The following is a 12769-nucleotide window of genomic DNA, read 5'->3' as shown; positions in this document are numbered from 1 at the left end:
TTACAAAGTCCTATAAAACAATATGCAGATACCTTCACTATATTCTGACCCCACAAAATTTGGCTCAGCTCATTCACTCAGTGTCAAACAAAATATAGGGAAAAATCACAGGATGCAAAACTAAACAGAGGAGAGTATCTCTGGTTAAGTCAGGTCAGATGGAAGAAGGTGCCCCAGGACCATAGCTGGGAGCTCTCTCATCCTATTTCTTGAGGTGGTCCATTGTGAGAAACTCAATGAAGCATTTGGGTACTGTCTATACTACAGAATTAGAAAATTATTCAGGGTATACTGTGCCTTGTTCCACTTGGGAGGCAAAATTCAAAGACTTTATTTAATGAAATTACCATTTTCTACATAGTACCTGTAAGACGCACAAGGAAACAAGTACTGGTACAAGGATAGCAATTTCACTGAGCAGCCAAGCACAGACAACTCTGAGAGGTTGAGAGGGCAACCATTCCATTTCTGCTGTTAGAGATGAACCAGACAAAGAGTAAGGATGGATCCCAACTCATCCAGGGGTGCTCATGAGTGGACAATAGTTGTTCTGATAGCACTAAAATTGGGGGTAGTGTCCTCAAAAGAAGCAATAAGGGACCCTAAAAGATCTAGGGACAAACTAAATAGGTTACTCTGTCTCCCACTGATCCTGTGCTCATAATATTGTCATCGTTGGGGTTTTACACACTAGTATCACCTTCTTCCAACATGAAATTAACTGCTATCAAATCTGAGAAACCTGAACTCCCCATTCCTGAAAGAGCAGTTAACAGTTGACATGAGATATTGCTTCTAGAGAGGCAGAGGTTCTGCATTTAATAATCTTTCTTAGGACAGAAGTTCATTTGATAAATGAGGGATCTGACCAACCTAGACAGCATATTAAAAAGCAGAGACATTACTTTGGCAACAAAGGTCCAACTAGTCAAAGCTATGGTTTTTCCAGTGGTCATGTATGGATGTGTGAGTTGGACCATAAAGAAAGCTGAGCACCAAAAAATTGATGCTTTTGAACTGTGGTGTTGGAGAACACTCTTGGACTGCAGGAAAATCAAACCAGTCAATCCTACAGGAGATCAGTCCTGAATATTCATTGAAAGGACTGATGCTGAAGCAGAAACTCCAATACTTTGGCCACCTGATGTGCAGAGCTGACTCATTTGAAAAGACCCTGATGCTGGAAAAGATTGAAGGCAGGATGAGAAGGGAATGACAGAGGATGAGATGGTTGGATGGCATCACCGACTCAATGACTTTGAGTAGACTCTGGGAGTTGGCAATGGACAGGGAGGCCTGGCGTGCTGCAATCCATGGGGTCGCAAAGAGTCAGACACAACTGAGCAACTGAACTGACCGACCAAGGGCCAGTGGAAGAGACAAGGGTTAATGACGGAGGTGCTGAGGCCCAGAGGCAAAGAAGCCAAGGTCTGAAGCATCAAACAACCAGTAAGCCTGAAATATTCTCACTAATCTCCACCCCATCCCCAGCCATGCTAGGAGTTGGGGTTGATTGTTAGCCCCTCAAAAAGTAAGTTCAAGCCCTAAACATGATGCCTGTGAACATGATCTTATTTGCATTCAGTGTCTTTGTAGATGTAATGAAGTTAAGATGAGGCCCCACTGGAACAGGGTGACCTTAAATCCTATGTGACTGATATCCTTATGAGAAGAGACTCAGACACGGGGACAACAGCCATGTGACATCAGAGGCAGAGACCACAGTGCTGCAGCTGGAAGCCAAGGAACACAAGGAAGATCTGTGAACACCACCAGCTGGAAGGAAGGATTCTCCCCTGGAGCCTTCAGAGAGAGCATGGCACTGCCAGCACCTGGATCTGGGATCTATAGCCTCCAGAACAGGGAGATGATAAACTTCTGTTGTTTTAAGTCACCCAGTTCGCAGTGCTTTGTTACAGCAGCTCTAGAAACTGATACCCTATCCTGAGTCCACACTTCTGTCTCCTCAGCTTTACTAAGACTTCTAACTTCTTCTGCTGCTGCCCTTCCAGTGACCATCAGAGGAATCTCTTAACTCCAGCATCAGACCACATTGTTCTTCTGCTCTGGACCATCCAAGGCTTCCATCCCATTTCCAGGCTCACTGCCCACTGCTCAGAGACCAGCTCCCTCCACGTTCCCCTGCTCACTCTCCTCAGACACACTGGTCTTCCCACTGTTCCTCCAACCTTCCAGGTCAGCTCCTTCCTTAGGACCCCCTGCCTCAGGCCCCTTCCCCCAGGTGTTGCATGGCCCCCATTTTCATGTCATTCAGACCCCATGAGGCACCAGCTCCTCAAGGAGACAGCCAGGATGTCACCCTCCTTGTCACATCCATCCCCATAAGAACAGGAGTCCCGTGAAGGCAGGGCCTTGTCTTCCTGCTGCACAGGCTCCCACACGTATCGGGCACATAGAGACCTGGGCAGGGAGACCCGCAGAGTGGGCATCTCTCACCCAGGTGCTTGGCTACCCAACCTTGCTTCTAGTGTTAATGGAAGATGTTCTTTAGGCAAATTGTGCTTGACAATCATGTGGATACAAACAGGTCTCAGTAGCTCTAAGTTCCAAATAAAAAACTTTGACTTAAGTTGTATAAGGGGAAAACACAAGTTATAAATAAAATAGCATCATTATCCTTAACAAATTTCAATAGAACAGTAATATTTCAGTAGTCCTGTGGTAGCACTCCTATATGCTTTAGTGTTTATGTGGCTTCAAGTTTAATAGTGACACTTTACAGGTCTTTGGATTGATCCTCAAAGACCTGAATAGCATCAGCTCTGAGAAAAAGAGGGAGTTAAATTGAGGGAGAAGAGGACATTTACCATGAATCCAAGGAGAGTGACCTGCTGGGAGGTCTGGCCTTCAACACACCTGAGTGCTAGCAATTTCACAGGCTTCTAGAAACTACTTACGTCTTTCAGTATCAGAATCTGACTTGCATCCTTTAGGTACTGCAGCTGATGAGTCACTAAGATTGTGATCTTCTCCTTCAAGACCTGACAAATACACCTACAAATGTAAAAGGTATAGAATGCAAATGCACATTAGTGAGGGTGCTCCAAACTGAAAACACATATTCTGAAAACATAATGAGACAAAAACAACACAGCAAAGGTCTATAGTTTAAATAAAAAAAATAAATAATACAAATTAAATACAAATATGTCAATGATCTTGAGTAGGTCCTCAAATTTATCAGCAGCAAATGTGAACCCAGCACTGCTAAAAAAAAAAAAAAAATCTAAAAAACAGTCCAGTGAAGGAGGCACTTGCTAAATTTTTTCTAAAAACTCAGCTTAACAATAATTTACATTTCATAATGAAAAATAATTGAGCAATACTGAGATTCCAAAACTTGACTGAACTTAATATTGTATCACTATGTGGGAAGGGGAAAAGAGGCATCTATGTTATATAAAAATGTGTGCATTTTCCTTAGACAATTTTCTAGGGGATTATTTATGATTTATGATGTATACATTAACAACAAAAAATTAATAGAATCTTGGTAACCTTTGCTAGAGTGCCTTTTCTAGACACTTCTTCCCAAATAATATTAAACAGAAAATGAATGCCAACGTGGCCTCCATCAGTCTCTACAGCAGTCCCAGTCCCATCCAGGAAACCAGTCCTCTTTCATAAGGACTGAACACCTTCCAAATATGAAAATTAAAGAACAGAAATCAGATGGCCCAAATCACAATGGGAATCATCCAACGGCCAAAAGACACACCATTTCTCGTAGGCAAGACCCTTGTGTGATCAGGCCACTCAAAATGGCTATTCTCTTGCTCTCTATACAACCCTTTCTCGACCAGTGTCTGCTTCACCTACACCTACTTACATGACTGACCTTCCTCTATGCTTGTCCCAGGGCCCAGCTAATGACAGCTCTAGCTTCAGATCAGAATCTTCCATGATGCTTGTCAAAGGGGCAAGAGGGACATGACCCTCTGCTGGTTTTCATGGTGATCAATGGCCCACCCTGACATCAACTTCCCCTATAACTGGTCATGTCCCCCCTCTCCTGCCACCTTGCCCTGGGAGCAAAGACTACCACCATGTCCTGTTCCAACGTGGGCCTCAAATGACAGGATGTCCTTCCAGGATTTCCTTTGCACATGTAAGCTGGCCCTAATCATTAAACCATATGTGTGTCTGTCACTGATTCTGGGCTCTTTCTTAAGTCTAACCTGGGCAAGTAACAGGCCTGGAAGGCTTGGAAGGCCAACAACCTCTCTCAATATCCAACCTTAAGTGTGTTTTTACAGTAACTTCTCCAATGCTTCACATTTTTAATGCAGACCCCTAGGAACTCAGCCCCAGTCTCATCCCACAAGGTCCAAACCTCTCCAGGGAAGCAAGTGGCTGGATTTGGGGCCCTGGTGACCACAGTCAGGGCTGCAAGCAGGTACTCTGGGTGCCCAAGTCCCTCACAGAGCAAATCTCAGGAACCTGGGCCAGAACTCAGCCTGTTAGTGAGTTAGATGGAGAGTGTGAAGGCAGAAGACTGCAGCTCAGTCCCTCTCATGAGCCTGATGTCAGACGAGTGATGAAACCTCAGTTTCTTCATCTCAAAACAAGGCCAAGGATAACTCACCCACAGGTTCTGAGAAATCAAACCACCAATCCACTCAGTAAATGTCAGCCCCCTTCTCCATTCCTCCCTAACCATGAGCAGTCATGTGCTTTGGACTCATGACAGAAAAGTCCTAAGGGGACACTCTGAACACTGGGTCTGTGACCAGAAGCAAGACCCCAGGATGTAGACACATACACCATTGCTTCATTAAGTCCAAAAGGATTCATTTTTCCCTTTGACATATCTTAGTTCAGTGTTTGTGTCTAAGATTCCTGAGTGAGTAAACCTCTTCAGACTTAGTACTAAAGCTTTTAATGTAACTGTTTCTCCTTAATTCATAATTACTTGCCAACAGTCCCTGAAGCCAGATGTTAATCAAATCTGATGGGTTTCTATGTTCAAGATGGAGCAACCCAAAACTCGTAAAATGTTTGCTTCCTAAAATTCCCTCAGAGATGAAGTAATATAAATAATTACAACAAAGTGGCCAATTAATGACTTTGAACTTTTCCTAAACAATGCTTTTTATCCATCTCTAAGAAGATAGCCTATTTTTCAAGTTTCAGAGTAAAGATTTCCAAGTTATGTCATAAAAATTATTGATTCAGAAACAAGTTAACTGTTAAATCTATATAAGGACTGTGTTAATTCCATTTATTGGGCTGGCCACAAAATTCCTTTGGGTTTTTCCATAACATCTTACAGAAAAACCCAACTGAACTTTTTGGCCAATCCAGTATCATTCTCTATAGGGGCTGTGTTAAGAGGAGACACATTCCATGGTAGAGGGGATACAAATAATTCAGAATCTGCACCTTCATCCATTCAATCAGCAGAGGTTTACTGAGGTGCCACTCTCTTGATGTACATCACAGGTCAAGAAAGCAGACATTACTTTGCACCATGTAAAAGGGGGATATACTGAATGAGTATAGGACATGTACTATCAGGCCATGATGTGTGCTCTGAAGAAAAAGCAAGGGGGCTGCTGTAGTTGGGGAGACATGGAAGACCTGAGATTCTCTGGGGAAACATCCCTGGAAGAAGACACAGCAGGTGCAGGGGTCTGGGACAGAACATGCTGGGCTGAGGCGCCTTCCTGCATTCACAGCTTCTAGGGGTGGGGAGACTCATAAATGGTCAAGTGCACCCACTGAGGGTTGTGGGAAGACAGAGGGCACAGGCTCCGCCCGGAGGAGTGGGAGTGAATGGCAGATCCCGTCTTCCATCTCCTTCTGTGTCCTGGCGCACTGCTCCCTGGCTCTGGGACAGAGGGGCTAGTATGTATATACAGACAGGGGTGAGAAAGGACCCCCACAAAGCCAGCACAGTGGATTATTAAGTAGGTTTGGGGAAGAGCTAGAAAGGCTGATGGGGGCATATGGCAAAGAAGCCTGTTCTCTGAGGACCTGGAGCTGCTTCCTGAACATGGGAGGAATGGGAGGGGAGGGCAGGGGGAGGTCTATGAAGGGCTGGAGCAGGAGGGTAAGCTGTGAAGATAGCAGCATGGGAGTCTGATCAGGACAGACCTGAAAAGCTGATGACGCAGGAGGCAGGGGTCTGGTGATGTGGGGCTGAACCAGGAAAGGATCCATGGCTGGACACAAGTGAGCCTGCATCAATTCATCTGAGGACTCTTGCCTTCTATAGGTAATAGAACCCACTTAATCATCACAAAATATAGTTATAAAAATCACAAACATTAGTAAGCTGGTATATATTAATATACTCATGACTAAAGGAAGCTGATAATGGCAAGTAGGAGTGTGATTCATTCACTTTTAATAGAAAATATTTACCACTACTAAGCTTCAACACGACCACCATCTCTCATAGCATATTGTTCCGTCCAATTGCCTAACTCATTGAGAACATTCTCAGTCACTGTTGAGTGATTTACTAAATTGTCTTTGTGATCCCTGCCCTAAGTTTCCCCAGAGAATGTGGTTCTGATTAGCATACAAGTCTTAACAAGCTTGCTTCTATTAAGTGTACATCCAAGATCATTAAACCAAAAGGTTGGAGAGGACTTTATAAACATGTGATAAACACCTCACCTTTATAAACACCTGAGAGAGTTTTTGTGTTCAGCACACTGATAATGGCAATCCGTAAACTTTCCCTTCCCCTCCCTGTGACAGACACAAAAGCCAGCAGAAACTGCTATTGCAGTGATGGGGAACTTGTGCAGAGGCACACAAGACAGGGTAGTAGACATTTGCAAGTTCAAGGTGGAGTGCTGGGAACAGGGAGGCTGAGCTTCTCATGATGCCAGGATAGTGGGGGATGGAAATTCATGTCTCGGTACTAGTATCCCATCACTGAACTCACAACAAGCCACAAGGCACTTCCTAAGGGAAAAGTCATCAGTGAAAGTGTTGGTCACTCAGTCATTTCTGACTCTTTGCAACCCCATGGCCTATAGCCCACCAGGACATTCTGTCTATGAGGATTCTCCAGGCAAGAATAGTGCCATGCCCTCCTCCAGGGGATCTTCTTGACCCAGGGATTGAACTCAGGTATCCTGCATTACAGGCAGATTCTTTACCATCTGAGCCACTAGGTACTTTAAATAAGAGAAAATTTATCAAATCACAATCAAAAGAGGGTGGGGAAGGAGGGGGCGGTCAGATCGGAGTGTGGGCCATGCCACATGTCAGCTGCCCTGCTCTCTTTTGTTCTGAAAGATTCAATGCTAATGTGTAATTTTGTGCGTGGTAAAATAGACATAACATGAAATTTACCATTTTAACTATTTTTTATGCATACAGCTCAATGGCATTAAGTACATTCACATCATTGTGTAACCATCACCACCATCCATCTCCAGAGCTCTTTCATTGCCCCAACACTAAGCACCTTTCACATACAGCTTTCAGTGGTACCTGCCTCATGACCCCTGCTTAATGGATGTGGAATCCCAGCTCCTCATATCCAGAGCCCAGAGTTCCTCACATATGTCTCTCAGTCACTCCACTAATCTGCTTAAGTCTCTTTATTTGCTATTTAGGATTTGCTGTGAATGAATTCTGTTCCCCCCAAAATTCATATGATGGCACATTGACCACCAGAACCTTAGAATCTGGTGACAGAACCTTTAAAGAGGTAATTGTTACCCTCAATTAGAGTGGGCCTAATCCAATATGACTGGTGTTCTTAGAAGAGGAGACTAAGACATAAGGACAGAAACACAGGGGTGTGCATGAACAGAGGGAGGACCATGTCCGAAGACACAGCGAGGAAGCTGTCATTGGAAGATAAGGAGAAGGTCTAAGGAGAAACCAAACTGCCCACACCTTGATCATGAGAATCTAGCCTTTAGAACTATGAGAGAATGAATTTCTATTATTTTCGCACTGCTCCCCCAACACTGTCATCTCTAAAAACCTGCTATGACTGAATGTTGGTGCCCTCAAAATACATACATTGAAACCTAATCCCCACTGTGAAGGTACTGGAGATGGGGCCATTGGGAGGCGAGGTCATGAGGGTGGAGTCTGCCTGAATGGGACTAGTGCCTTTATAAAAGGGACCCACAGGGCTCCCTCACCCCTTCCACCACATGAGGACACAGGAATTAGGTCCTCACCAGACACCAAATCTGCCAACAGCCTCACCTTGGACTTGCCCAGGCTCTGGTGTCTGTGAGATCAGCCTGGACAGACACAGCCCCAGCAAACTAACACAGGACCTGACAGAGAGAATTCCCAAAAAACTTCTCTCTGCTGTACAACCTGCCTCCTCCAGGCGAGGATGTGCCTTCTGTTCTCACAGCCTCGTTTCCTGTGCTTCTACTCTTCCTCCAGCAAAGGGAACTGGGTCCTATTTTCAGCCTTTACATACATACCCAGCCTGCACGCCCCCAGGGCACTTCCTGCTCAGCCCGGGGCACAGGGAGCTTTCCAACATCCACTTCCATTCAGCACTTACTATCCTGTATGCTGCTAAGTCGCCTCAGTCGTGTCTGACTCTGTGCGACCCCACAGACGGCAGCCCACCAGGCTCCCCCGTCCCTGGGATTCTCCAGGCAAGAACACTGGAGTGGGTTGCCATTTCCTTCTCCAATGCATGAAAGTGAAAAGTGAAAGTGAAGTCACTCAGTCGTGTCCAACTCTTTGTGACCCCATGGACTGCAGCCTACCAGGCTCCTCCGTCCATGGGATTTTCCAAGCAAGAGTACTGGAGTGGGGTGCCATCACCTTCTCCGACTATCCTGTATAGAAACCTCTAAACCCTGACTCAGCTGACCTTTACCCAGGCATCTGTCTTAACAAGCTCCACAATGAGACAGGTTCCTCAGAGGCTGAAATGAGAGCTGGGCTTCCTAGTCTCCCTTATGCTGCCCAGTGTGGTCCTTCCCCTCTCCTGGCTCTCCGTCCTCCTTGTAAACTAAGAGGTTTTGTGCAGGGACATCTGTAAGGGCATTGATCCCAGTGCACACAGCAGGGCATTAATAAGTGCAGCTGGAAGGCTTGTTGGCTTTAACAAGGTGGACAACAGCAAGGTAAGCAACCATGGGGTAGATGTGGATGCTGTTTTAGCAAAAGCAAGCTCATGCGGCTTTCAAAAAGCCCAGTCTAGACTCCATCAGAGGCTTCAGTCAGCGTGTATTAGGACACATTATTCACAGAAAAGCATAACAGTTGTTCTACTTCAGTCATTCTGTGGCCAGGCAAAAGCAATTTGTATTCCAGAAACACAAAAATGAGAGTCAAGATTTCCACCAGATTCTAGATCTCTAGTTACACATTCAGGTTAACCCTACATCATGGGTCTAAGTATTAATTCAAATAAGCATCCATGAAGCAATGCTAAATGATTAAATTCATACTTAGATGTGGAATAAGTTAGTCTTAATTCTAGGCCTTATTAAGAATTTCCAAACCTACAGAATAATAAGCATAAACCAACAGGGCCTTTCCACAGAAGCCCTGTGTCAGTACCGAAAATTTTGCCTCTCATGTGCCTTAAACACATGATGGAGGAAAAGGACTGACACTAAGTACTTGATTACTGGGTCCAACTCTATGATTTAAAAATCATTCATCATCTTTCTTATTTCAAGGATATGGATCCATCACAGTGTCTGGTTATCAACTGCAGGTCACAGGGAAATCTCCCACCTATTCCTCACTCCCTAAAGCACAGACCCCACTGTCCTTCACACATTGGAAGCACCTTCTGTATTTTCCTGTCTTCATGACAGGAAATACCTTCTGTATTTTCATGACCTCATCATGATGCAAAATTTCTCTACGATGGATCTTCTGTGGAGGGAAGGGAGAGGAGAGAGTGACACCAGGGCAGAGCGAGCTGAGTTTCCTGGAGCACAAAGGGTTTCCTGAGCTCTCTTCCCTGATCTCTACAGGGTTCCTGAAAAGCAGACATGATAGAAAATAGGAGCAAACTCACTGTTCAAACAAGTGTCTGCTGACTTCTGCATCCACTGTGCTGAGTGGATCATCCAGGAGGTAGATGTCTGCATCCTGATACACAGCTCTAGAAAACAGAGAGAGACATCAGGAGAGGACACGTCACACTCCCTGGGTCTCATCTCTGAATCATGATGGCTTCCAACAACTCCAGGTTCATTCCAAGAGCCCAGGGAAAGGAACAAGACCTTACTTCACACAGGCCCACCTTGTGAGCGGGTTCTGTGTGCTCACATCCACTAGGAGTCGCGGAGGAGGGGCAGGATGGCAACTGAAACCCCATTTACCTGGCGAGGCTGACCCGGGCTTTCTGTCCTTCACTCAGCGGGGTTCCCCCATCTCCTATCTCAGTTAGATCATTTTCCTTCAAAAGCTGTAAATCCTACATGAAGATAGAAAAGGAGAAAAAAAAAGGAGGGGGAAAAAAAAAAAAAAAGATCTAAAATATGTTCTGCTCCTGCCATCCTAACTTTTTAGCATCAGTGTTTGATCAACAACAACAAGTATATTTCATAGTTGCTAAACCATAACACTGAACAATTAAAAAAATCCTCAGGTTTTTTGTTTGTTTGTTTGTTTTCATTCTGCAGTTTTTCACATTTATGCATCTGATCATTCTAACATTTATTGTGGATCAATATACACCAGGCATTGTTCTGGGCACAATTAATTCAGCCACGAGGAAACAAAGCCACTAGAGTTTCTCTCCACAGTGGGGGATGAACAATAAAGAAAATTAACCTGAGTGCAAGTACTGAGGATGAGAAGGAAAAGGAAGCTGGCTCAGGGGTTGGAGAGTAAAGGAGGGAAGTGAGTCCACACTGGGGTGTGAGGGCTCTGCTCAGGGCGGGGGGGGGGCGCGGTTTGCTGAGCAGATCCGGGGGAGGGGGAGGGGCTCAGGCAGACCTGGAGAGGCTGCTCCACACAGAGGGATGGGCGAGTGCAGGGGCCACCGGGAGGTGCCCAAGGTGTTCAGGACAAGCAAGGAGGCAGGAGAGCGGAGCTGAGTAAGAATGAGGGAAGTGAGGGCAGAGACAGAGCAGGAGGAGCCTGGGGTCACTCTAGTAACAGGAGGAGTGGGAGAAGGGAGGACTGACCTGGTCTGAGATTTCTACAGAATCACTCCTGTGCTTTGCAGAAAACAAGCAGTAAGGGAGAATGAGTGAGGATAGATACAAGTGTGGAGGCTACTGGAATAATCTAAGTGAGAGATGATGGTGGCCAGGACCACAGTGGGAGCAGCAGGGATGGAGAGATGGAGCACACTCTAGACACATTCTGAAGGTAGAGTCTGTAAGACCTACTGATGGGATGGGTGTGGGTTGAAAGAAGAGCACCATGGTGTTTGAAGCATGAGGAAGAACAGGGTCACCGTTTACTGAGTTGTTACTGATGAAAGTCAAAGTGAAAGTCGCTTAGTCATGTCTGACTCTTTGTGACTCCATGGAATTCTCCAGGCCAGAATACTGGAGTGGGTAGCCTTTCCCTTATCCAGGTGACCTTCCCAACCCAGTAATCAAACCCAGGTCTCCCACACTGCAGGTGGATTCTTTATCAACTGAGCTATCAGGAAAGCTCTGCTACTGATGACTGATGCCTATTTTCTCATTAATCCAACAAGGGGACCCTATTCACAATGTGAATCACAACATGCAAAGCTTGTGACCATGAGGATAAGAAAGAGAGTGTCTCCATCATAACCCTCCCTGACAGCCACAAAGACACACAAACACACACAGGTTCCCTGCTCACTCAAAGCTTAACAAGGGAGGATCAAATGAAAAGCAGCAATTGTTCTGTCATGAAAATTCATTATTTCATCTTATTTCTTCATCAAGCTCAGAAGTTAATACCATCTCTTCCTCCTGGTTTTCATACCATTTTAAGATAGGCTCCAGCCATACATACACACACACTGTTTTCTGGACCTCCATTTCACTGTCGACAATCCTTGCAAACTGTTATTAGTTTCTATCCTTTAATTTTATTAATGTATTTTTCTGGTTTCCTTCCCCAAATAGCATCGCATTATAGTATAGCAATTGCAACATGCTCTAGAAAAGTTCACTCTTTCACTTAGCTCAGTTCGAGCATAAGAAACAGGCTCTCTTCAGCTCTGGTGATAGGACTTTGAGTGTGTTGTTGACTTAGCAAATTATTAATGGACAAGTCCAAGATGGGAAGAACATTTGAAAGGATTTGAGATAAAATCCAAGTCAGGCTAATTTCCCAGCCACGATTTTCTGATTAGGTTAAAAGGAAAAGCCTGACTTGAGCATATATTACAACACTTCCCACTGACAGGAAAGTGTTCTTATTCAGGTTATTTTCCTCTAAGTTAAATTTAACCAATTTTCACTGAACAGCAGATACACAAACTAGAGGTAAACTAGGAAATGAAGAAGCTGGTTTGATACCGTCTGCCAGAAACATACCAAGTAAGTAGAAACGCTATGGAGCAGACTGTTGAAACAGTTGATGAGCGCCCTAGCAGAGGAGGGCTAGATTCTGGAGTCAAACAGTGGAAGCCCATACCTCCCTTTACTGCTTGTCTTCCATTTGGAATTGCCCCTCCTCTCATGGCCTGTCAATATCCTGCCCATCCTTCCAGGCTCAGCCCAAACACACTCTCCCAGGAAATCATCCTGGACTCACTCTCTTCCTGCTGGGTTCCTAAGGCTTTGTGTATATTTCTTCTGAAGGACCTGTCCTATTCTGCTCAATAATTTGTATGCATGCACATAGCTTA

General features: G+C 44.9%; 1 protein-coding gene across 1 annotated transcript in view; it reads right to left on the bottom strand.

Annotated features, from left to right (window-relative positions):
* LOC129624246 (ATP-binding cassette sub-family C member 4-like) overlaps positions 1–12769 on the bottom strand; it is a 203767-nt gene that overhangs the window by 128978 nt on the left and 62020 nt on the right. The window contains 3 exon segments of the mRNA XM_055541907.1: positions 2919–3015; positions 10001–10087; positions 10308–10402. Coding sequence (XP_055397882.1) covers positions 2919–3015; positions 10001–10087; positions 10308–10402 — 279 coding nt within the window.

The sequence above is a fragment of the Bubalus kerabau genome, chromosome 12 (genome assembly GCF_029407905.1).
Source record: "Bubalus kerabau isolate K-KA32 ecotype Philippines breed swamp buffalo chromosome 12, PCC_UOA_SB_1v2, whole genome shotgun sequence".
NCBI lineage: Eukaryota > Metazoa > Chordata > Mammalia > Artiodactyla > Bovidae > Bubalus > Bubalus kerabau.
Note: the sequence above shows the minus strand (reverse complement) of the source record. Positions and strands in the feature narration are given on the sequence as shown.